Here is a 25,826-nt window from a genome sequence, read left to right as displayed (position 1 = left end):
CACGCACACTCACTGATTGTCTTGGCTGTAACACACACACACCTGCAATCAGATGGACCACAACACCAACTCGGAGGAGGAGGAGGAGTTGACAGTTGATACAATATTTTAATGTTACATTCATCATTTAGTTCAAACAATACCATATATTCTCATGTAACGTTTTACACGTGAATCCAGTATAACAAAAAACATGTTATTTTCTTTAAAGCAAAGCTTGAAATCTCCATGGAAATATTATAAATGATACCTGTTTGTGGACTTTATGTGTCTGCTCTTCTGTGTTCTCAAAGATAAAAGCTTAGTTTCAAACCAGCGTGTCCAAGTCATACAGCATGCCAAAGAAGTCCGATGTATAACTTCATATCCTTATGCTCATTTTCAAGCAGCCCAGTTGAGCTCAGTCTGCTCCCTCGGGGCACCAGTGTAATAATTATCTATTAGGTCAGACACAATTCCAATCATCTTTAATGGTGATTCTCTGGTATTCGCTCTTTTTCAGATTAATGTGCAATTTCAGTGAAATGAAATGCCATGAATAGCAGCATGTTCACATCCCATTGCCATATAGCAGGAGGACCGACGCATGAGAACCTCATTATTATCACTCAATGACACACTCAAGCACAAAACATGTACTAAAGTGCCTTTACAGGTTTACTGTTAATTCTCCTCTTCCACGGCAACATTCATCTCTCCACATTCAAGTCAATTCTCATTCAATTCTCCACAGGACAATACTTATAAAAGAAAATACTATACCATAAAGTGAGGAAGCACAGCCTATATGTGTGCCATGGTGACAGTGATAAAACTCAAATTAATGACCTCTTCTTTTCCCTCCTGCATTCCCCCTCTCTCCCTTCCTGCCATGGCCGGTTGCTATTTATAGCAGCTGTGTCTGTTACAGTACAGCTCTCACTCTTTCTCAGTACGTCCTCGCTCCCTCTGTCTCCTTCTCTTTTGGTCTCTTTTCCCTTCCTCTCTGTAATTGAATCCATAAACAGACTTTAAACTTTTTTTCAGTTTGGATCTAGTCAAACCGGCTCCCCGTCCTCCAAGGGGACGAGAGCCGTGGATGCACTGCTGAACTCAGCTCTTGACTCCAAGAGTTTTTCTCAGAGCCCGCTTTCATCTTTTTTTTTCCTCACGTCATACATTCTCTTTTAAGTTTGATTTCTGCAGAGCTTTCTCAGGATTTTGTCCATTCTCAAAGGTGTACCAGCTTTCATAACATCGGTTCGCTTTTTTATTTTGTCTATTTCAAAATGTTAAAGTAGTTGCTTGACTCAACTGCTGTTTCAGTTGTTTGACATATATTTTCTCTTTGAAGTCATACTATTAGCATATTGCGCCACCTACAACATGACTTTACCTCTTTCTAATGATGTACGCGTGAAAATACATTATTCTCTATGACCCCTAATAAAACCTGAGATAGTGTCTCCTTGTTTGTATATTGGATGGATTAAAACTGAAAATTATATTTTTTGTTCAAAAATGAGCTTGTACACTCTACAATATGTCCTTATAAAGTTGATTTCACATTTATTGATTGACAAAGGTTTTTGTTGATTGCCAAGCAGGTAAATAATGTCTAGTCATAATCTTTAAATACAACCCATTGGTAGTCTGTTCCAACATTGCCTTCCTTTGTTTAGGATTCTGAACCACATTGATGGACCATCTGGAGCCGTATTCGTTTGTGTTCAGCTCAAAATAATTGACAAGTCTGAAAGGAGCTGTTTTAAGTTGACAACACCTTACTTTGCGATGGTAATTATATTGTCTGGCTCATGCGGTGTGGTGAAACAGCGTGTATTGTTTATTTTTTGTGTTGTTGGCTTTTACTTTGACAACTAATGAGCATCCCAAGGTGTGAATCACATATATCTAAAAGTTAACAAGATTTCTCAGGCAGGCACAGCATGAACCTCCCTTCAGGATGCTCTCCCATTAAAAATCAACAGTCGAATATGACACAGAAATAATCATTTCAACCTCTGACTCGATTTGTTTTTAATGAGTATAATTAAAAGCTTCCTGATGTTTTCTGATTTGATTGGCCTTCTTCTCCACTTTGTCTGTCTTTCTGTTCTTGCCCTTCTTTCTATTATTTGTTAAATATCTTACAATTTTTTTTCCATCCATGGCTCTGTTTTTCCTTTCCTTTACCTTTTTTGTCTTTTCGCCCTCATTTCTACGCTCCCTGCGCTGCTGTCTTTCTCTGCTCTCTCATTTGAGAATCGTTGAAATCAATGTCCCAAAGTGGAGGCGCGAACCTTTCTGCCAAGCCTGAGTGAGGGAGTTAAAGAAGGGCACTCACCCCTGAACTCACCTCCTAATGTAACTAATTGCCTATAATTACACTGACAACTGCCACAGAATGCAAATGAGCTGAGATCCAGACGCCTCATCGGCAATGTACATCGGTTCTGTCAACGTCCGACACAATAGCTCCAGTTTTAAAAATAATTACTCTGCCAGCTGTAATTGCCTGCATCATATCGACCATTTATTTTAATGTCAAATGTGTTAAGGAAACTGCTGTAATTACTTAGAAGTTAGTGGTTTTTCAGAGGGCTTCTTCTCAGCTGTTACTTTTTTTTTTACTTCACCCTCAGGAGGAATATTTGAATCCATTGAGAGCGGCCCTTCCGGAGCAGAGGAACTAGCCTTTAAATTTGCCTTGAACACAATCAACAGGAACCGCACCTTGCTCCCTAACACCACTCTGACCTATGACATCCAGAGAATAAACATCTTTGACAGCTTTGAAGCCTCCAGGAAAGGTGAGAAATACAATGAAATTGTTTAACAGATATTTTGATTTGCAACAACTTTCTTTCCGAAATGAATAAATAAACGGTTAGTCGTATGGCTCCGATGCATTTGAGAACTCTTACGGAAGACTACATTTATAAATGAGTATGCAACATTCAAAACGAGTAAGGAAAAATCATTCACAACTCTGTTAAAACATGTTTCTGCAAAATGTATGTATGATGGAATAGTAATCGAACACCCTCTAAACACGACTTTAGTAAACTTTAAGTAGAATAGTTTAAAACATTTGGCAGAGCTTGGTATTGCATTACCCTTGTGCCGTTGTGCTGTGACCATTTTAAAGCATTGCTAACATGTTCCCTCTCCCTCTTTTAGCATGTGATCAGCTTTCCCTCGGGGTGGCGGCCATTTTTGGCCCCTCACACAGCTCATCGGCCAATGCAGTCCAATCCATCTGTAATGCTTTGGGAGTGCCCCACGTCCAGACCAAATGGAAGCATCAAGTGTCAGACAACAGGGATTCGTACTATGTCAGCCTGTATCCTGACTTCTCCTCCCTCAGTAGAGCCATCCTCGACCTGGTGCACTTCTTCAAGTGGAGAACAGTCACTGTGGTGTATGACGACAGCACAGGTACAGGTACAGTCGGTGTCTGACTTCATCTTCCAGTGGAGCTTCTGTTTTGCCTGCTTAGTTTGACAGTGTAAAACCTGTGGCCTTCACACCTTAAAATGTCCAGAAAAAAGAGGTACTTCAACTACAAAAGAAGCACTGCAGCTCAGAGTTCAGTGAGTGCTTTGTAACCTGTCAAGTTAATTCAGAAATCAATAGCTTACTGTTCTGCCTCAGTCCTGCAGGTGCTGCCCATGTCAGTCTTCCAGGAGAGTGAGCAGCAACATTGAAAAAAAGAGAACAGCCATACCCAGAATGACCCAGTGTCTCTTCAGATTAATGCAGAATTGTAGTATGAGGGGGCTGACAACAAACGTTATTAACACAGAGACACTTGATTTCTAAAGCGTGGCTATCAAATGTGTCTGTGAGCCGTTTTGTCTGTCCTGTGACTTTGTGAAGAGGCTCATAACATGCAATTTAGAAGACATGTCGTATTTTAGCTTGAGACCAGGGATATTTTTATGAGTGTAATCGCTCCAGTGAAGATAACAATATTCAAATGTCCATTCACAATTTATGAGCGATTTGACGTGATGTGGTTGACAACTTCATGTAGGTAAATTAGTCTGAGGTGAGAGGTTTACATTTTAGACAGGTTGCAAAACAAATTCAGTCACTACTCTGAGCTAATTCATGTTGTCTTGGAGTTGAGATCCTAAATTAGGCCGCAAAATAGAAATTTAAAACCTTTTTGGTTCCTTTTAACAAGCAGTATGATAGTTTTACCTCTATTTTGCTTCCTCCATCCTCTTCATAACCACCAATCCTGCAGCAAGCTATCGCCCGTACGCTAACCTCAGACTATATATCCCAATGACTCGTCCAACTTGCCACATTATTCTGACTCATCTCCTTGACCTCTCTTTGCTTCCTGCCTTGGAGCTCGGTATGTTAACACCCTCATTCTCCAGCAAACTGCCCCAGTGAGATGCCAAAACGTGACCTCTCGCCTCTCTCTCTCTGTCAGAGAGAAGTTGCTCGGGCCTCCTCTGTGGAGTGTTTCTGCTATAACACACCTGACGCCCTGAAAAGTGTGACAGCTGCATAGCCACACTGCTTTCCCCCACCGCTTCCACCTGGTCCCAGGCTGTAATCACACAGCTTCATGCTCCAGGGCCCTGCGCTGCTGATTGGAGCCTATCTGACGGCTGGCAGGAAAAACTATCGGAGGGGATAAAATATTCACACACAGCCGTTAGGAGATCCAGGGGGAAAGTCTGAAGGCATTAGCCAGAGCCCACAAGCATCGACACTGACAGTGTTTCCCAAACGTTGAACTCCCTTGACAGTTTTTTTTTTCCTTGCTTAACACCTCCCAAAGTGTCTGCACGAACATAAACAGGGAGATGTGGACATGCCCTAGAGTAGGGATCTATTGGGATTACCTGAGGAAATCTCGAGGTGGTTCGGTATTCCCCCTTAGAATAGTACTTTCACAACAAGAACCGCATGCTCCTTTTTCACACCAATCCTTCTATAGGCCTCAGGGAGACCCAGATCCACTCACAGTAAGACCATTAAACTGCTCACACAGCACTTCATTTCAAAATAAAAAATAGGCTGAGCTAAAGTGGTTTCACAGAAAAAAAAAATCCTATCTCTCTACAGTTCCCTCTCAAACTATCCTCACTGCCTCATCCATTTTTATACCCATGACAAGTAATCATCTCTCCCATCAATCCAGCCTCTTTCATCCCGCACTCTGAAGTTCTTTACCGAGGGAGAAACTCATTGTAATCTCATCGCAGTATCTCCCGGAGAGCTTTCTCCCTGAGTGTGTGGCCGAGAAATGAAAGGTGAAGATTGTAGCTCAATATGTGACGGTGGCGTCAGGCTCCCTAGGGGCAAGTACAAGCTGGGCAAACAGAGCCTCTCTCATCAGAGCACATCTGAAGTGTGTGAGAGAGACCGGAGAGGCGGGAATGACCGCAGCTTTCCATCAGGATAAAATTGAGCATTTTACCATGCTGCTGTTTGGTACCATGGGAGACAAGAGCAAACTAACATTTTGGAGGCTTCTATGGGTTTGTGGGAAGTTTCAGTAGGAGGGTGCAGATTGAGGTTCTTTGTGCTTTTTGTATAAAAGGGTGCAATGTGCTGGGTTGGTGTTAATTCTCTTGATAGGTCTGTAGCAGTCTGTTTGCTTGCCAAGCATGAGTAGGAGGATCAATACACTGTGGATTAGGAAGGCATGCATATGAGCCTTTTTTTTGCTGAGAAAACCTGAATCCAGTTGTTTTTTTGTGGCCTCCTCAGCATCGCGGATACTTCAAAATGGCATCAGATGAAACACCATGTAGCTGCTCTTTAAAATTCCTTTTTCGCACTATGTGTCCTCTTTGTCTGCAGGTCTCATTCGACTGCAGGAGCTGATCAAGGCACCGTCACGATACAACATTCGTTTGAAGATCCGACAGCTGCCCACGGAGACCAAGGATGCCAAGCCACTTCTGAAGGAGATGAAGAAGGCAAAGGAGTTCCATGTCATCTTTGATTGTGGCCACGAGATGGCTGCCTGGATCCTGAAACAGGTATGAGCCCAGTGGACTGAGCCCGATAGTTTATGTAATTCACTGCAACAAAGACAAACCTGGGGACTATTTATGGCAACCCAAAGTCATTAATATGAAATAAGTTGATTAATAGTTAATAATGATTTAATGAATATTCATTTAAATACATATATAAACATGAAAAAACATTGTGGAATTATTGTATTACATGTAAATTATTATGTAAACCTATCAAATTAGTATTATTCTATTAATACAAGAGTTGTGTATGAGTTAATTAAAAATGTGATTTATTTCACAATATCACTTTTCAATTGATAATGTCGAATCTCATAATGTCACTCTCCGTGACAATCATGTTTTCACCTCTGATTCATATGTATTGTTTCATTATTATATTTTACAACAAAATGTAGATTATTTATGTCATAATAATGTCATATGTATGTATTAGATATGACATTATAAATATATATATATATAATTCACTTTTAAGTTCATTATGTAAATAATGAAAACAGTTAAATTAATGCAACAGTGTGCTACATTTAAGAATAGGATGAGTGACTGTATCACAGGGATTCCTGAATAAACTTAAAACGGAGTTACCTACAGTCTCAAAATGTACGTAATTTTCTTTTATAGACGCGTGGACTCAGTACTCAATACTTAGACTCAAAGTTGACTCATGTGTGCTCTGAAACAATAAGCTCACACAGTATAATATTCCCTTTATTACTCCCTCTCTCTTTAAGCGTTGATGCAAATGATTCATATACCTATTTCTGCTCTGTGTCCTTAATCTCTTTCTAGAATATTAGATCTCTACTACTGACCGTCATAATGGAACCTCTCCATTGCACAATCAAGGGTTTTTAATTAGAAAGTCTAATTCTGCTCACAGGCATGTTAAATTAATTTTACACAGACATATTATTTATGAGAATGGTGGGGGTTCTTATTGAACAGAATGAAGTCTCCTCAGAAGCATATTGCACTGTGTGAATTATCACAGCATTGTTACAGCTGTGTCTATGGGAAGAAACAAGAATGACATTTATTGATGGTGGCAAAACGAAACATAAACGCTTTGACATTGGCTTTTAACACACTCAAAAAAGTAAAGTTTATAGAGTTTTTTTTTAATCCAATGATGCAATTCTTTCTCATATTTGTTATGGCCACAAGTGTTATGATAATTGAATATTTCTCTTAATCAATCACCAGCTGAAATTGGTCTCGGCATGCTTCTGGTCTCTTTAAATGTAAAACAGATTATTTCCTCAGAGATGTTAGTGTCCGGCTATAGAGGTTACAGGCAAAATGAATAATTTAAGTAAAATGAATAGTCACATTTTCATTAAGCTATAAATCTTTCATATTTAGACACGACCCAATGTTCTTTTCTCCCCGTAGGCCCTGGCCATGGGTATGATGACAGAGTACTACCATTATATTTTTACTACCCTGGTGAGTACGTTGGCACTTCTTTTTTTATGTGGACAAGGGCAAATATATATATGTTGTCATTTTTTGTAAGTATTATCTACTTAAACATGTCTTTGGTTTGTTTTTCTTTCGTGTTTTTTTGCAGGGCAAAAAATAAATTTTCTGTCTAAGTGTCTGAAAGCAGTTTTCCTCTCTGAGAATAAAATTAAATATGACTCAACCAGGATCCAGTCAGAGAAAAACATGCTATTATTTACCTTTTGTGTTAAGCACTATGAACCTTAACTATAACCTGAATGTGTGTTGATAGAAATGAATTACATTGAAAAGCTGACTGATCATCATGTATTTGATTGTTAATATACTCTTTAAAGTATCAGTTCTGAAAGTTAAACTTTAGTTTATTTTCTCAATTCTTTACCAACCTTTTCACCGCATGTGGCTTTCCGCAACCCTGAGTGTAGGAAACAAAAACAGTTGGATATATTTTATTCTGGCTCTGGCAGCGATGGAACTTCTCCAAAGCTCTTTGATCTATCCACTACAAAGATTGCTTGCTACGTTGCAGATGAACAGCAGCACATCTTTCCTGAGCCCAGAGAAGACCGAGAGCTCAGATAATGACCCTGAGTAGATGAGACTGTCTCCCATTTGGTTCATTACAGCTAACAAACAAATGGCACGCTGTGTTATTTGGAGCACAATTGGAAGGTCTGAGGGAAAGGTCGAAGAAAACTGCCCTAAAAAAGACATTCACCAGAGCACAGGACATGTAACTATCCCTTGTGCATCCACATAAGAACCTGGCAAGATGAAAGGGGAGTGAGTGACAGCAGGTATGCCGTTGGAAAAGAAGAAAGAATAATGATTATAGGCCTCTGTCAGCTGCATGCTGCCGCTTGTCAGGGTGGAAACATGCCTACATTAACATCAGCCAGTGTTTGGCCAGTTGGAGGCCACTGTGCCGGCCAAAGCGGCTGTATACTGGTACCGAGCCATCCATTCGGCTTTTGGAATAGGACAGCAAACATTGACCGTGGCAGCCCCATTCTGCGTCCATCACCTGCTGTTGTTCTGTCAACTGTGTTGTTGCATCCCAAAGACATCTGCCTGGTGAGATGCCAGACATGCTGTATGCAGGACGATTGGGTTGTCCTTTAACTTCCACATGATAGATGGCAGTCCACCAAAAGCCTGCCTGTAACCTTGAAAACATTGACTTCAACAAGGCTGCTGTCTCAGCGTGAGATGAAATAGCTCCTGAAATACATTCAACTGCACTCTTCTGCGATCGCTTGTTAAAGCTGTCGCTCAAATATCTGATGTTGATCATTGAGGACAGGTGAGAGATGCACAGGTGTACAAGAAAAAGATGATACCTTTATTATATTTTGCAGCTCTAACACATCTTAACTTTCATCTTCATGCTCCCAGGACCTTTTTGCTCTCGACATGGAGCCCTATCGTTACAGCGGGGTCAACATGACTGGGTTTCGCATCCTCAACACAGAAAACTCTCAGGTGTCGTCCATCATCGAGAAGTGGTCAATGGAGCGGCTACAAGCCCCACCCAAACCGGACTCAGGCCTGCTGGATGGATTCATGACAGTAAGCTCAAAGTCTTATATGCTGCTTACGTAATGCAAATGGTATGCTGTGTATGCAAAAACATGTTTATAGCTGCAATTCATTCTTATATGTCTAAAGGACCAAATCCATCTGAAACTATTTTAACTGCAACAGCACCTTTGAGGGTTTGATCTGCAAGGACTTGTGTGTATTGAAGGTTCTTTATAAGGTAATGTGACTGTTTTCACGACAGTTGTCAATCACAAGTCCCGTGGTACAGGGCTCCTGGGTGGGCAAAGGAGCACCATGAACGCCCTCTGCGTGATGCTTTTAGGCTGGTGCAACTGGGTCTAAATGCTCCGTAATGAGGTGGTGTGAATGGTAATAGCCGTTTATCTGCCCTCCCGCCTCTCACAACTCTCCTCTGGGAGCGTGGCCAAAATATGACAATCTGTCAGTGTTCATGCAGAGAGAGGCAACAAATTGGATGGAAATAATGGCCTTGGATTTTTAGGATGGCATCCAAAAAATCGTGCGATAAGGTGATTTGAAAGTGAAAAAGGGAATGGGGCCCGTCATGGACATTCAAGGTCCCTCTCTGGGGGTTGTTGCAAAGAGTGAATTTACTCCACCTCCCTCATAACGCCTTTCCTTGCAGACAAACAACTTATTTTTGCTGCTTGCCGGCAGTTTATCTTTCTGGTCAGCTACGATTTGGTATCAGTAATCTGAGTAATGAAAGACTCGTCTTTTCATCAAATACCTAAAGACAGAGGAGCCCGTTGATGCATCAGTCACAGCCTTAATTCATACTATATAGCCCACTATAAACATACAGTACAAACTGCTGTAAATATAGTTATATCTCATTCATGTTTCCCTCAAACAACAGTATACGTATTCTTTTTCCCATGTGTCAAAATTAAGCAAAGCAGTTATGCAAAAAGATTAAAGCAATGCACAAAGAGGTTAAATCACTTGATTATTTTTTTACTCCTCCGGAAATTATATTGGTGGAGAATGTTGAATTGATTCATTAGCATTGCATAAATCATTTTGTCAGATCCTATACTACGTATTGACATATCTCACTGGACTAGAACCGCCGTTAAATAATGAATAATGCGTCCAAAGGCTACAGCAAGCTTGATAAAGTACTTCATTAGAGTGCTCTTTTTATAAATCCGGCTCCGATGGATTTTATTCTTGAGAGTGTTTCGCCCTAAGAGGATTCCTTAGAATGCGCCAATGAAGAAACAGCAGAACGAGTATAAAAATGTTGTCCTTTTATTGGTATAATAAAGGATTAATGGAAAAACTTTCTGATGGTGCATTTGACAAATGGCACATACGTACATTATAAACGTCAAATGCATTTAATTAATCTACAAATCTGCCCTGCAATTCATGCTACAGTGCTCATTGTTGAAAAGCAACCTTGAAGGTTATCATTAAATTAAAGTGGCCTGCAGCAGCCAGTGTGTGACCTTCCCCCTCGGCCGAGACTCCTTCCAGCCTTTTATTTCCCTTCTCTCGTTCCGTGTTCTCATTCTCTCCAACTCAGAAGCCTCGCTGGGCTCCGGGCTTGTTTGTGCTCGGTGACCAGGCAACAGTTTTGTAACGATGGTTGCCAGGACAACGCCGTCCGTGTCACCTTGTGATTTCATGAAGGATTGATTGACTGAGATGGGAAGAGGAGGCGGAGGATGAGGAGGAGGAGGAGGAGGAGGAGGAGGAGGAGGGATAGTGGGTTGGGGAAGGTGAGATGGCGGCAGCAGGAGGGGCGTTGATGAGAATGAGGAGAACGGGCATGAAAGACGGGGGTGTGGGTGTTACAAGCGTCGAGAGGTGCGTGTGATGTATTATTACGCCACTTGGCTCGCATTAATGCACGCTAGTGTATAATCACAGTGACACTTTAAGCCTTGGGTGAGGCCGAGTGTTGCCTCTCAGGGTGGGATACATAATGAGAAGCCCCTCTTCGGCCCAGTGCAAGCTCGCAGCCACAAACACACTCGGACATGTGTGTGTGAGCGTGCAAGTGTGTGTGATCTTGTTGGTTTATGTTGACACTTTAATCATAATCATATCCCTGTCCATCTCTATGTGAATTAACGGCAGTAAAGGACCTACAACCTGATAATGATAAGTTACCTTCCCAACGTACTATCCATACTCCTCCTCTCCTATATATATATATATATATATATATATATATATATATATATATATATATATATATATATATATATATATATATCTGTATATATCTACATATATATCTATATCTATATATATATATATATATATAGATAGATAGATAGATAGATAGATAGATAGATAGATAGATAGATAGATAGATAGATAGATATAGATAGATAGATAGATAGATAGATAGATAGATAGATAGATAGATAGATAGATAGATAGATACTGTGTCTATTGCTTGCAGCTAAAGAGCTATTTGGTTTCATTCATTGTAATTTGTATTCTTTTAAATCCCCATTCACTGAATCCCCATTCACTGAGCTAAGTATATACTTGGATTTAATTGAGGAAAGAAAAAAAAAAACAGTTTCGCAGTTGTATGTCTCACTAAGGCTTTTGGGTCATTTTTACATCTGCATCGTTTTATTCATGTCTACATTTCATTGAGCTATAATTACCACAATAGAGGGTGGGATGTTCTCCAGTGTTAACACTGCTATTCTGGCATAATAGCTCATATAATAATTTGCTTTTTAGTAGAGAGCGTTTATTTTAGTAATATGTTTAACATGATAAGGTTGCTGCTTAAGTTGGCACATTAAAAAGCATATTAGCTTAACATAGACTAAATTAATTGTAAACAAAACAGGCGCATGAAGATTCTCAAGATACAGACAAACCAATAAAGAGAATCTGCAAATGTAGCCATATTTTTCCTTTCCATCAGCAGCTATAATTCCTGAGATATCCTTTGGCAAGGCCTTTTACTTCAAATCAGCAGAAGAACATGCATGCTCGGCAAACTTTCCCAGGATACTGTGCAGTAAATAATTGCTAATGACAATGATTAAAAAAGAAACACACACACACAATTTGTCCCCTAACTTGCATTTTTACGTTCTAAAAACCCAGTTTGACTGCACATACACACAGAACGTTTGGTGACAGAAAGAGGAGGAACTAAGAGGGAAGGGGAAAGACAGACGCATAGAAACACCCAAGTCAAAATGTTGTGCATATTTTCCATTCATACTTATGTCCAACATATATGGTTATAGTCCTTAAGATTGTATTATGTAATGCTGTTTATGGCCAGCCTTTTGTCAGCAGTAGCTATTCAATGTATTTGCATTATGTAACTGCCTCTGTATGTAGTCGTTAATGGCGGTCTGCCTTTCCCCTATGGGATACAAAGTGCATGCCCACGCACAAAAAGATTGACGTGACTTGATGCATGCGGGGTGCCATTTCACTAAATTTGCAACATAAGATAATTTCCTCCCCTGTTGATTCTGACACATTTCACAAATCAAAACAAACTCTCTTCTTTCGACAAGGCGCTGCCACTTTTTTGCAATATGCATGTAAGAAGCGCTTGAAAATCACAAACCCCTACATGGAGCTCTGGAGATTCAATCACACAGTCATGCAACATTCAATCATTTATTCAGTGGATGTCCTCATAAGAAATGTATGAAAACTATTTCACAATAAAGTCCCGTAGCAACAGTTTGCTTGGTTGCTCATCTTCTTTCACTCAAGGTGTGATTTCTGTCCTCAGTGGTCGATATACGTCATTATGAACTGAACTCTGGGACCTGTATTATTAAAACATATTTGCTGGTACTAGATCAATAAAGACTCAAATCATATCCACTGAGTGTACTGTAATGATGTATCTACTAACCTGAATGTTTTCTTAACATTAGGGTTCAAAAGTATCCCTTTTGAGAACTACAGTATGTATGTATTTTGTATTGCATTTGCATACATTGCGAATAAGTGACACTGTGTACACAGAGCGAGACAGAGTTGCAGAGGAATGGGAATGCACAGTGGGACGGACAGACAGGGCGAGACAAAGGAAGAGAGCAGATACCTCGCTGCATCAACAAGCCCTGCTGGGAATAGAGAAGGGGCCGCCCACGCAGTGCGGGATAAAGGAATTGTTTAGATGGCAGCTACGTTCTGGTTGGAAGGTGTTATTACATTGCATGTTTACATACATGTGTTTGTTTGTTTTGTATTGAATGTAAGTGTGTGAAGCACATACTGTAAGACGTCTGGTTCAGTCCCCCACGTTTGGAGGAGACTTGGCTCAGGTTTTCTGTTGGGTAGCACACGGCTGCTTGGAATCTGACCAGACTACGACACGTGAACCCCTTTTCCGCGGGAACTTCATCCATGCAGCGTTTTCACAAAAAGAGGGTCCTCGTTCTGGATGTTGAGCCCAATTTTAAAGGTGTCTAGTCAATAGGATATTGAATCGAGGACACTTTCTGTAATTTTGCCTGATGAATTGCTGCACAAATTAATTGAACGTTTGATTTCTTGTTTGAGGATTCATTTTATTTATTTATGAAGGTGAATTTTCACCATGCAGCTGCGGTAATTCTACAGTACACTGACAGTGCTCACAGTAAATTGTAGTAGTATATCGCAGAAGATTCAATTGATTCAGCAAATTTCAGCTGGTATATTAATATCAACATACTGTAAATGGCAGCTAATTAGTAACAAGAGATTGAAGTTAATGACAAAAACTGTGTGGAAACCGTGAAGCAATTACATCATTTGCATATATTTTTCTACTTTGAAATATCTGACTCAGTGCATGTCTTGGTTACTGTTCATTGATCACCAAATTAAAGGGACCCTTATGAAAAATAGTGTATTTTTCCTGTGTTTGAATTAAATAACATACATTATAGATATATGTTTTTTAATTTATTGGTATATTTTGTGCTCTTGGTGTTATTACAACCTGCTCTCCTGTGCTTTGATAACACACATAGTATTTGCAGCTATGTCCAATACCGTGATGCTTTAATGTTGTGTGTGTTATAAAAGCTCGCAGACTGCACTCCACACAGATCCACAGGTTGGTTGCGTCAATTACAGCAATGCGATCTCCCTCCCTCTGATCCCAGTTGGCAGAGGAGAGGGCCTTTTAAAGAGCGCAACTGTGGAGAGCAGACACTCGATGCCCTGTGCCGGGCAACACCAGCTGGGCTTGGCACAGCATCAATATTATTAGTGCCGACGCTCCCTTGGTCCATAGAAGCCTTTTGTGAGCAAAAACCAGCAGCCGAAGAGAGATTGATGGAGGGAATTTAGAAAAAGAGATGTATTGTCTTTGCCCTTGATTTTGCTTTCTCTAACACACTTAACTTCAATGTCTCGTTTGTTTATTGTCTTAGCATAATATATTATACTGGAAGAGGGAGGGAAACAAAGATAATCAGCTAAATACAAATAAAACAACCAAACACATCAGCCAAACTGATTTCTGAACAATATCCTTTGAATTGTAAAAGCGTTGTAAAAGCGTTGTAAAAGCGTTGATGAAGTGAGGGGAGAAAAAAATCTACTATCTTCTTCAGCTAAACGTGACTGGAGACTGATTAAAAAGAGGGAAGACCATTGTGTTAAACAGCTCCTTAATCAGATGTAGGTTAGGCAGTGTGGTGCTAATTAAAGTGGACTCAAGTGGACAGTCCTGTCAACAGCAGGCTGTTTGCTGAAGGGTCTGATGGGACATCACCGCTCAAAGCATTCTCAGCTTCGTTGGTCAGACTAAATAAATTTGTTATCCACGGATCATCGTTGATGTTTATCATCTGCACTTGCTATAAGAATCTCTGCAGGGTCTGAAATTAGCACATCGTCAGGCCATGGACCACTTAAGCAGACAGAGAAAACGCACAACACAAAGACACGTTTAGAAAGGCTTGGGTATGATTGGATGGAGGTACACGCCCACTCGTTACTGTATCCACGGCACTCGCTACCTCAGGTGTCAATTTCCTATGAAGGAAAAGCTCAGTGCATAGCGAGTGTGTGGTCGAGCGAAAGAGAGAGAGTGTCGTGGGGGGAAGGCTGAGAGCTCCTGTGTGATTCCCATATATATATATATATATATATATAGAGAGAGAGAGAGAGAGAGAGAGAGAGAGAGAGAGAGAGAGAGAGAGAGAGAGAGAGAGAGAGAGAGAGAGAGAGTCAGTGCAGTTATGTCTGGACTGAGATCTAATATGTTCATTGAAGACTCTAAATTGCCGGTATGTGAGTGTGTATGGTTGTCTGTCTCTAAATGTCAGCCCTGTGAAAGTCTGGCGATCTGTTCAAGGTGAATCCTGCCTTCGCCCAACGCAACGCTTAACAGGAATAATGGATTAAAGACAATAATGGATGGATAGTTAGCCATGAAATCTGTACACATAATCATGGTCACGGCAGGATACATCTTATTGAAATTGGAGAAATTGATTGAATTGTCATAAAATCTAATGTAACCTAACCATTTCAAATGATGCATTTTAATAATAATGACTCTTATTGTATTTCATCTAGCAGGACAAATAACTACAAAACAAATACGTATTTGCTTTTAACACAGAATTGGACCCATTGTTATCGGGATGCATCTGGTTTTCAAAAAAGTGTTTCTGCTCGCAGCATCAAGGGTTTGTTTGTAACAAACAGCAGAGGTAGCACGAGCAGTCTGTGCATGTTTGAACTGGTTCTCCCATTTAGCTTTGTAAACAAAACGCTTTGTTTTCAACCTTTTTCAAGTTTAATTTATTGGCATTACAGTGTAAAAAAAAAGTTATTCAGGCAAGTTATTCATGAAATCACTAAGACATTGATTAAAAGTAGTGTGGGGATGAACAGGAGGTTTTGTCAATATTTATACATCTCTCAATATTTGATTTGATGAGCATCCTTGCAATCCATCATTACTGAATAAATGTATATAGACATAGAGTTCAGCTTACTCTCTCAACACTCCCACAGAATCCTTTCTTTTAAACAAGAAACTCTGCAATGTAGTCCTTTATATCCCCTTTTAAAGTGTGCTTAAATCTACAATAAAGCCATGAATGTGCTTTCACATAAATCCAGCACCATCAATGGATGTGTTGCCAAGCAATCCTCATCCGAAGAAGCCAGTCTTACTTATGGAAAATAAAATCCTGAAAAAAAAAATGCAACAAGGCTGCTCTGTTGCCTCAGCATGTGGAAATGCAATGTGAGAAAGGGATTAAACCTCCAACACAAAAAAAGAGGAAGAATGACAGTGACTACACTGACAAAGCTCCCCATATACCAACACTGAGCAAGACTCACACACAGCTCAGTGGAATACTGCAGAGAGCAACCAGGGAAGGCAGAAATAAAGATGAAAGCTGGGGACTGAGAGAGACACGGCCAGAACATTGACAGCCAGAAAGAAAGAGACGAGGAGAGAGTAAAAGTTATGGACAGAAAGAGAGATGGCACCATTCTGAGCTGCAGTCACCCTAGGACTTTCCCCCCCACCAAGCAGATCTGACACTGCCTGTTAAGAGACCTGAAACAGCCATAATATTCCCCATAAATCACATGTGTCACATTTTAGCTTTTTTTAACTTCTTGTCTTTGCATTCTTGTTCTCGAAGTAAAAGTTTGCACAATTCTCAGTGCACTGAGTATTTCATGATTCATTCATTTTCTTTTTATTGCCCAAGGTCTCGTAAAACAATACCAGGAACACATGGTTACATCTAACATTTGAATTTAAGTAAATTAATAAAAAACAAGAGACAATTTTGAAACATCAGACATATCGGTAAACTCTATGTTTGAAGAAAGAGGCCGTATTCCTTACTAAAAGTGAAATGTATCCCTCGCTATGCAATTTCCCACTAGTGTCCATCCTCCTCTTGAGAATTTCATTTGGCGGATACAATAAATGCAGTATCTCACTTAGTGAGGGGTGGGCGAGATTATGGTTTGGTGTAATTTTCAGCGAAAACCCTACTTGACAAGTGAAGATTTAATTGCTAAACATAATAAAGTTTAGAAAAGCAGTCATGTATCTGACAGCAGAAATTGGCACTCAAATACTGGCACCAACTGTGCAGCGAAGCAGCACAAATACATATAAACTATGGAAATGAATGAATAATTACCTCCTTCTTCTATCAAATCATCAAACCCCATGAGTCTGTCTGTGATCTGAGGGCAGAGTGACTTCGGCTCCAAGAAAACAATGAGCTTCTCTCTCTCCCGCTGACACTGTGACTCTGATGCTGATGGCAATGCTGCCGGTGTGTGTGTGAGTGTGTGTGCGTGTGTGTGTGTGTGTGTGTGTGTGTGTGTGTTGTCGGCCTGTGCCTGGCAGCTGCAGCCCAGTGATGCATGGTGAATAACAGGTCAGTGTTAATCTCATTAGGGCTAATCAGATGTATATGATATGTATAAACAGTGGAGCTCTTCTGTACACAAGCAGCCACATTACACGTCCATCTCCAGACAGGAAATAAAGTGTGTGTGTGTGTTTGGAAGAATGATGGGGTGAAGGCTGACTGATTGAGACAAGGTGAGAGGAGAAAGAGAAATGCCATTTTTCAGGGTGCAACATTTATCAGAGGAATTATGGAATCATGCACAGGTGAAGAGCTGATGTGAATACTGATGCATTGAAAAAAATACATTTGTGTAAACACACACACACACATATAGACATACACACAGCAGCTAGTTCAGAGTTTGCGGTCCACCTGTTCTAAATGAGGAAACTGCATGCAAATATGACAAACGAGGCACGCCTTAGGGATGCTTTAGGTTTGTCACTGTGCCTGATTGCGTTCCTGTTTTGTGTGTGTGTGCTGCACACACGTGTTGCTAATTGGTTTCTGCTTATGTGTGTTGATATATCTGTATGCGTCTCACATGTCATGTTTCTGAGAGAGGGAAAATGCAGAGGTGAACTAAGACATCAAGGGCTGGAAAGGAAGATGTAAGGTGTAGAGGAGGGGGGGATAGTGAGTCATTAAATGTAGGAAAAGGGCATCTGGGCTGGCACTTGAAGCAAAGGGAGACTGTGTGATTGCAGATGGTTATGTGGGTGTTGGAGGGAAAGAGAGAGAGAGAGAGAGAGAGAGAGAGAGAGAGAGAGTGAGAGAGAGAGAGAGAGAGAGAGAGAGAGAGAGAGAGAGAGAGAGAGAGAGAGAGAGAGAGAGACAGAGGAGGCAACAGAGATGTTGGGCCATCTTTTCAAAAACCCTCTCCGAGTGTCCCAGGGGTTTGAGATTGGTTTCACTTAAAGCACTTAAAACACCCTGCAGGACCATGCTTGGCTCTGAAATAAATATCAAGATCACTCTTTGATTGTTTTTGAATTGAATGCAATCTGCCAGAGTTCTGAGCCATCATTTCACTCCCCCCCTCCTCTTGATCTCTCCTTCCACTTCATGCCAGACTCTCTTTGTTTCCATCACAAAGCGGTTTTCAGGAATTGTTCTGCTTCAAAAGGAAAAAAGGAAAAAAGATCTTTGCAGCAAAACTCATTTAAGCCAGACAATATTTGGTACATCACGGAAATCAAAAGTAAAGAGGGAGGAAATATTTTTCAGAAAGTCAGAGGAGAAGTTCATAAAATAATAAGAAACAGAAACTATGAACAAAGATGTTGATGGGGCATTATCTAGAGTATTTCGGCCTGAGAATGCAAACGCAGCAGCAAACACAACTGTGTTCTCACTGTCAAGAAATGCCTCTTATCAAATAGATTTATAGAAATCTCAGCCAGAACCAATCTTTATGTTATATAATATATATTATAATATATAAATTGCCATCTGGTCAATTGTCAAGATTTGAAAAATAACTTTTTGCAGTATCATATTTATCATAATGTATTTGTCATTTACAAAATTCTTGAGTTATCAACTTTCGGTCACACATCAAACTGAGGCTACAAAATCCGAGCTGGATTTAATATTCAGTCTTTCAAACTGTAACTCTGCTAGTGAAAAAGTTGTTAGATGTATTTGACCACACAGAACCTTTTGGTATATCAGTGTTCATTGGAAAATCCTGTTGACCCTGGTGAATAAAAAGCTTCGAGATGAAAGAATAATAATGCCATATTGATACATTTTCGGAAGGAACAAGTCACGATTGTTGAAGGTCAAAAGCAAAAAAACTCAAGTGGAGAGGTGGGCTTTGAAAAAGAGAAAAGAGCAGTTGAAGGCAGCATCATTTATTTGAATTGCATGAACTTAACCCTGTCACAGTCAACTCAAATCATTTACACAGTCAATTTGTTGAATACATGAATTCAAAATATGTAGTTAAGAACTGGACTAAAACTGTATGTGATTACTACAACTTTTCTCTAATCAGACTGAGCTGTTTTTGAAAATACATCCGTGAAATGGTTGAAGTGAGCCTATATGTCTTTGTACATCAAACACAATAATTAGATGATTGTACATGTTGAACTTTCCTTTCAATGGATGAAGTAGTGTTTCGATGCTGACTGTGTGCACAAGTACCCCCTCACTATTCAACAAAATAGATGAGCAAAATTACACCTAATCAGCATTTACCATGAACACCACAACCCCAGCACACACACACACACACACACACACACACACACACACACACAGCCTGCACTGTGAGAGCAGATATGGCATGAGCTGTTCCTTTTCCCAGGGAAGCAGTGGAGATGAAAGAGTGCTGAGACGGGTCCCCCATCCTCTCATCTGCTGCTGCCTTTGACATCAGCAGTCACCAACTCCAAAAGCACAGGAGAACTGGGGGACAGGCTAAAAACTGACAATCCTCCCACCACTGCAGAAACACGCCGCTCTCTGGCCTCCTCGCTATCTTGAATTTATTTTTTCCTGCTGTTGGAAGTAAGATGTATTTTTTTAATTGACCTGCCACTATAAAATAGGTTGGCTTTATTGTACGCAGTATCATTCCTGTCCCTCCCAGACCCTTCTTGCTTTCATTTTCTCCTTCGTGGATGGCATGGATGCTCCACTGCACCTATAGAGACAACATCTGTAACTGATATGAACTGAACAGCAGCTCGCTGGCCTCCAGTGGCGCGACTTGCTGTGCCGAAGCGCCGCTCATTCTCTCTGACAGCCAGCACATCCACAAAGACCCTATAGCCGCGAATACTTTGCGGTCTCGAAGTCATTTTTCATACTGCCTCACAGGTTGGTCATCCAGGACTTGTCAAATACGATCACCATAGTGTGTTTAGACTATGTGGGACCATGGAAAGAGGATCCCAGCGAAGCTGCAGTGTGTTGACTAGGGTAAATGTAGAGTGTCTCAAACTGTGAAGGCAGACGGCATGAAAATAATTGATGTGTCCCCGGCAGAAAGTAAAGATAAACCTCTGCGTCTCACAGTCACATTCAAACATTTTAGCTTAAAAATTGACTCCCTTTGATGACTTAGTACTGGAGTTATGTAGATGGCTATCGTGTATCCCAGCGCTGATTTGTGCTGTGTACTTAGCATGTCACATCTACCAGTCAGAGTTGTCCCGTATGCACTGGTGCCTGTTTTGCATTCCCTCTCTCTAAAAAACAGGCACACACATCAGGAACCATTAGTCTTCACAGTGACAGGCCGGCCTTCCACTGAGAGACTCTCCCTGGCACAGCTTTCTCATAGCCTCAGACAGTGGTCGGGTATTTTCACTAACAAGCTGAGACACAGTGTCATTTGTGTGGGGCATTTACTGCGGGCATTACTTCTAATTTATGTTCTCTCATCCTGACCAAAGAGCAGAGCAAGTCACCCGAGACTTCACGCGGCTTCTTATATTCCTCCGCAGGTGAACAAACGGACGGATTAAAGGTCATTCGGACAGATGTATTGGCAGGTGTTGTAAAAATGTCTAATTATATTACCTTCCTGTCTGCAGACGGATGCAGCGCTGATGTACGACGCCGTGCATGTGGTGGCGGTTGCAGTGCAGCAATCACAGCAGATCACGGTCAGCTCTCTGCAGTGTAACCGCCACAAGCCGTGGCGCTTCGGGGGACGTTTCATCGGCCTCATCAAAGAGGTACAAGGCCATCCGTGATATTAACGTGCAGCCTGTCTTGACCTCTGACCTCCAGAATCTGCTGAACATTGTAGCTCGGGCATGTTATATTGATCAGTGGAATCACATGTTTGCAAGCGTGTCCTTTGGGACTCACGGAAGTGCTTTCTGTGAATTGAGTTGCATTTTTGACTTTCTCATATCATGAAGAAACCAAAACAAACAAACTTAGTGTATAGCATCTATTTACAAAAATAAAATATAATATTCACAACAATGTATTCATTTGTGTATTACCTGTAACAAAGAATTGTGGTGATAACTTGTTGTGTTAGCTTCGAATGGGCCCTTTATATCTACAATGGGAGCAAGTCCTCTTCACAGAGTCTGATGATTTAACCACTAAGTATCCACAGTAAAAAAAAACTAAACACTGAGCATGAACGGAGGTGTTCATACGCTACGAGCTGTGTATTCTCCAAAACCCCAGAGAGACAATCAAAAAGACAGCGAGTGTAACTCGTAGATATGCCCATAGACTCTAGATGTCACCGGCAAAAAGCCATAAACCAACCTCCACAATGCCGAGGAGGGAATGTAATTATTTCTAAACTCATATCTCATATTCATGGGGTACTTTATTAAAGTCAATGCATTAGAAAGAAAAGCATGTTGACTATCCTGTGAACAACTTGATTTGGCTGCCAAAATATATATTGAAATGAAGATTATTAACACCTCGTATTTTTCAAAAGCATCTAAAAAAGAATTGGCCTATTTTGTATAATCCCTCGACATGTGAATATTCTCATCAGTGAACTATTTGTGACAGTCACGTGATCCAGGCGCCAAGTTACAAAAATTCTGAGTTGATTACGTCATTTTGAGTATAAACTAAGCTTGTCACACTGTTCCAAATATTACTTATTCTTCACATTTAAATAATCGTTATAATGTAATCTGAATAACCATCGCATCATCCACAACTATACATGTTTTTTTGTGATGTTTCACTCCCTGTCGCCCACTTTCTCTCTGTGCATATATCCGCCCGTGTTTATATCAAAGCCTCTCTGTGTCTCCTTAACTGTAGTCAGGGTCAGCCATTTGCTTTGTTCTACAAAGCTCTTTTATTCTGTGGATGGTATCATTACAGGTAATTTTCAGATTGAACCATTGTAGTCGCTGGCGCTTCCTCCCGCTCTTGTGTCTGTTATCGCTCTCCATGCCCGTCTGGTTCTCGGATGGCTTTGAAGTAAAACTTCAAGCACAATGAACCACATGCATAATGAACTCTTACCTGTCAAAACTGCTTCTATTCTGGCTGCTTTATAGTTTCTTGTTGTGTTTTTCAGATAGACAGTGAGGGGAGAGTCAGACAAAATTCCTAATTGGGCCAGAAAAAGTTTTACGGGTAGCGGTCGGATTGATGCTGTCGAGAAAGACCATGACTTAAGTTTAATGGAATGACTGTGCTGAGGGTTTTGATTTATCAGGATGTTTACTTCTGGCCGCAGGCTCACTGGGACGGTTTGACAGGACGTGTTCTCTTCAACAAGACCAATGGACTGAGGACAGATTTCGACCTGGATGTCATCAGTCTAAAGGAGGATGGGCTGGAAAAGGTGTGTCGAACCGTGGCGTAGTTGATGAAGTGTGACTTTGAAATCTTAACGTTAAAAAAAACAGTTTTAACGTTAGTGTTCTAGGTTAAAGGGGGTGGGGGGTAGGAAATGTCGGGGTGGATGCGTTAAAGCATTTTTTTTTCTTCTGTCGTTTGACAAGGTGATATAAACTTGACATTGAATTGTTTCAACAGATTGGAACATGGGATCCTCCCAGCGGTCTCAATATGACAGAGTCTCACAAAAGCAAGACATCCAACATCACAGATTCTTTGGCCAACAAATCCCTACGTGTTTCCACCATACTGGTAGATAGACAAATGAAAACACAAGCAGCACAAACTTAGTCATCAGATATACAACGCAGACAGAAAAAAAAGAGCTTGACTTATTTTTCCTGTACAGGAGGAGCCATATGTGATGTTCAAGAAGTCAGACAAGCCTCTGTATGGAAACGACCGTTTTGAGGGCTACTGCATCGACCTGCTGAGGGAGCTCTCTGGCATCCTGGGTTTCCACTATGAGGTGCGGTTGGTGGAAGATGGGAAGTATGGAGCGCTGGATGAGACCACGGGCCAATGGAACGGCATGGTGCGGGAGCTAATTGAACATGTGAGTCAATAATCGTCAAGAGTGTGCATAGGAAGATGGAGAAAATGCAAAATATAGATAAACATACATATCACCCAACAATGCAATGTCACAAACATGCCTGACACACATAGGTAGTTCAGGAAATGATGCTTCTGTCTTTCCATTTGCTGCTCCACAACTGACTAATAGGTTGTTAGTTGGCATGAAGAGAAAAAAGAAAGAGCACCATCTACACAATCTAAAAAATTGACAGAAACAGAAAGTCTTGGAAAGAAAGAAAATGGCTCTCTATGATGTAAAAAGTATATTTCTTGGAAGGTTTCTGCAAATGTAACATTGATGATGGCTAATCGTCCATTTTAGTTGGGATACTTTGTCACAGAATAATCTAATCCTCAAATTGTTGCCTTCATCACTCACTTTTGACACCACATAAGAAGGATCAGACATATCACCTGTAATTTCCAGAAAAACAACCTCCATACCTGCTAATCCATCTGAATTACTATTCATTTGCTCTCCTCTGTCATGGCTCTTTCTCCTGCACATATTGAATAGACCAGCTGTTGTTGGAAATCAGTGGTTAATTCTATTGGTTGATTTTTATTGGTTAATTCAACCCCCGGACACACACTCACGCTCAGCTACTATTATCTCATTACAGAAAGCAGATCTGGCAGTGGCTCCGCTGGCCATCACCTACGTCAGGGAGAAGGTCATCGACTTCTCAAAGCCCTACATGACGCTGGGGATAAGTATCCTGTACCGCAAGCCCAACGGCACCAACCCCGGGGTCTTCTCCTTCCTCAACCCCCTCTCGCCCGATATCTGGATGTATATTCTGCTGGCTTGCTTGGGTGTCAGTTGTGTGCTGTTTGTCATAGCCAGGTAACATGTCAAGCCCTTCAACCAAACCCTCTTTCCCTTTTTTCTTCCTTCCTTTCTTCTTCCACATCATCTATCCCTGTTTTCATGAACACACTGTTTTTGCCCTCTCCGGGCATCAGGATGTAACTGGTGGCAAAATCACTCCAGCAAGAGGCAGTCAGTCCATGTTTCAATATTCTTAGAGGACTTCAGTGATGTAGATATGGTCTCCATCAAAATAATAACTCTTAATATTTCACTTAAAAGGACAGGTAAGCATGACTATTGATGTCTTTAAGCATATTGTAGCTTGGGGGCGGGACTATCAGTCAGGATGTGAAGACTGTGGATGCCAAAAATCTAATCTGAGATTTCAGAACCTCCCACAAGCACCTGCAAAGATTTTATACCAATTTTTTTTGCGTCATTATCAAACAATAATGATGACACTAACATGTTAAACTTAAAACGTTAGTGGAAAGAATTAAAATGATTAATTGTTTACTTTGATTTTACTACCTTGAAGTGCTTTACAGTAAATGAGGTAAAACAAGGAAAAACATGGCGTGTCATTAAAATCAGCTGACTCCTCACACTATTTATGGCACATTTGCACAAGCATCAGCAACTGTAGAACAAGCTACAGATTATATATCTCTTAAGATGCTGTAAGAAATGTACAGGTACAATTCTTGCATATATCTCAGTGAATCCACCCCCCTAAATCTCAAGATGCACGACTGTTGTCGAAAGATGTGTGTTAACCCCAGGGCTCTTCTTCTTCTGCTTTCATTCCGAGAGGTTTGGTTTTAATGCACATTTCATCTAATGTTACCGGCACAATGATCACATGAGAGGAAAGCAGCAACTGTCACCTAAGTTAGTCCAGAATATGCACATTATACCCGTAGCCCTTTGTTTCACGGTTGGTTCGGGTAAGTGATTAGCATGCAATTATATTGATATTCTTCTGGTTGTAATGAAATGGTCTCGGTACTCTTATTAAATTATAATGCTCTTGTCTGCGTGCATGCATTGTGCCATTTTTTTTGCACACCATGGCAAAAAAATAGTGCTTGTTCACACACTATGTGACTAAAAGCATTCAGCAAAGTTCAAATCTGAAGTACAGTGTTTCTTCTTCAGTACGCTGAGCTAGTTCTCTCATAATTGTAGTATTGATTACACTGCCACCGATTGATTGGTCAATTCCCCAAGTGCAGAGTATATTATTTTCTTTAATCCTCTGCAAATAGAGTGAGTTGAGTGAGCTTATGAAGTGCTGGTTTTGCACAATAAAACACTAAACACCTCAATCTCACCAGGGATTCATGTCTTTGAACTGCTTCCCACACACAGACACACACAAACACATTTTTTTCTGACTTAATAAGTTTCTCATTTCAAGCTCCAGAGAAATGCATTTCACTCAGTGCTTCCTTCCAGCTCTGTTTGTGGTTGAATTGATTCCCCTCTTTATTAAGAAAATAAATGGTATTCCTCTCAGATCGCAAAACCTTTTATACTATAGAAAATGTCCACCTGCCAAGAAAAATGGATGCTATGAATTGCATTATAAAAGTTTACATGTAATTACAGGATGTTGCAGTTTTTGCAGTCCTGGACACCAATGATTTTAACATCCTTAACACAGACTCTTCCCTTGGCCTGAGAGAAGAAAGGCAACAGATCCAT

General features: G+C 40.6%; 1 protein-coding gene across 2 annotated transcripts in view; it reads left to right on the top strand.

Moving 5' to 3' along the window:
• Positions 1 to 25,826, top strand: part of LOC137785354 (glutamate receptor ionotropic, kainate 2-like) — a 54,831-nt gene that overhangs the window by 14,342 nt on the left and 14,663 nt on the right. The window contains exons 2-11 of one of the 2 annotated variants that reach the window (XM_068576504.1): positions 2,625 to 2,792; positions 3,163 to 3,420; positions 5,812 to 5,993; positions 7,392 to 7,445; positions 8,859 to 9,032; positions 20,923 to 21,066; positions 22,563 to 22,670; positions 22,865 to 22,978; positions 23,076 to 23,282; positions 23,929 to 24,152. In XM_068576504.1, the coding sequence (XP_068432605.1) occupies positions 2,625 to 2,792; positions 3,163 to 3,420; positions 5,812 to 5,993; positions 7,392 to 7,445; positions 8,859 to 9,032; positions 20,923 to 21,066; positions 22,563 to 22,670; positions 22,865 to 22,978; positions 23,076 to 23,282; positions 23,929 to 24,152 (1,633 nt within the window). Of the gene's footprint in view, positions 1 to 2,624; positions 2,793 to 3,162; positions 3,427 to 5,811; positions 5,994 to 7,391; positions 7,446 to 8,858; positions 9,033 to 20,922; positions 21,067 to 22,562; positions 22,671 to 22,864; positions 22,979 to 23,075; positions 23,283 to 23,928; positions 24,153 to 25,826 lie in introns of both variants that reach the window. The other variant, XM_068576503.1, reaches the window with a different exon arrangement.

Source organism: Clinocottus analis, unplaced genomic scaffold (genome assembly GCF_023055335.1).
Source record: "Clinocottus analis isolate CAN_PGR_092001 unplaced genomic scaffold, fCliAna1.0.p SCAF_15, whole genome shotgun sequence".
Lineage (NCBI taxonomy): Eukaryota > Metazoa > Chordata > Actinopteri > Perciformes > Cottidae > Clinocottus > Clinocottus analis.
Note: the sequence above shows the minus strand (reverse complement) of the source record. Positions and strands in the feature narration are given on the sequence as shown.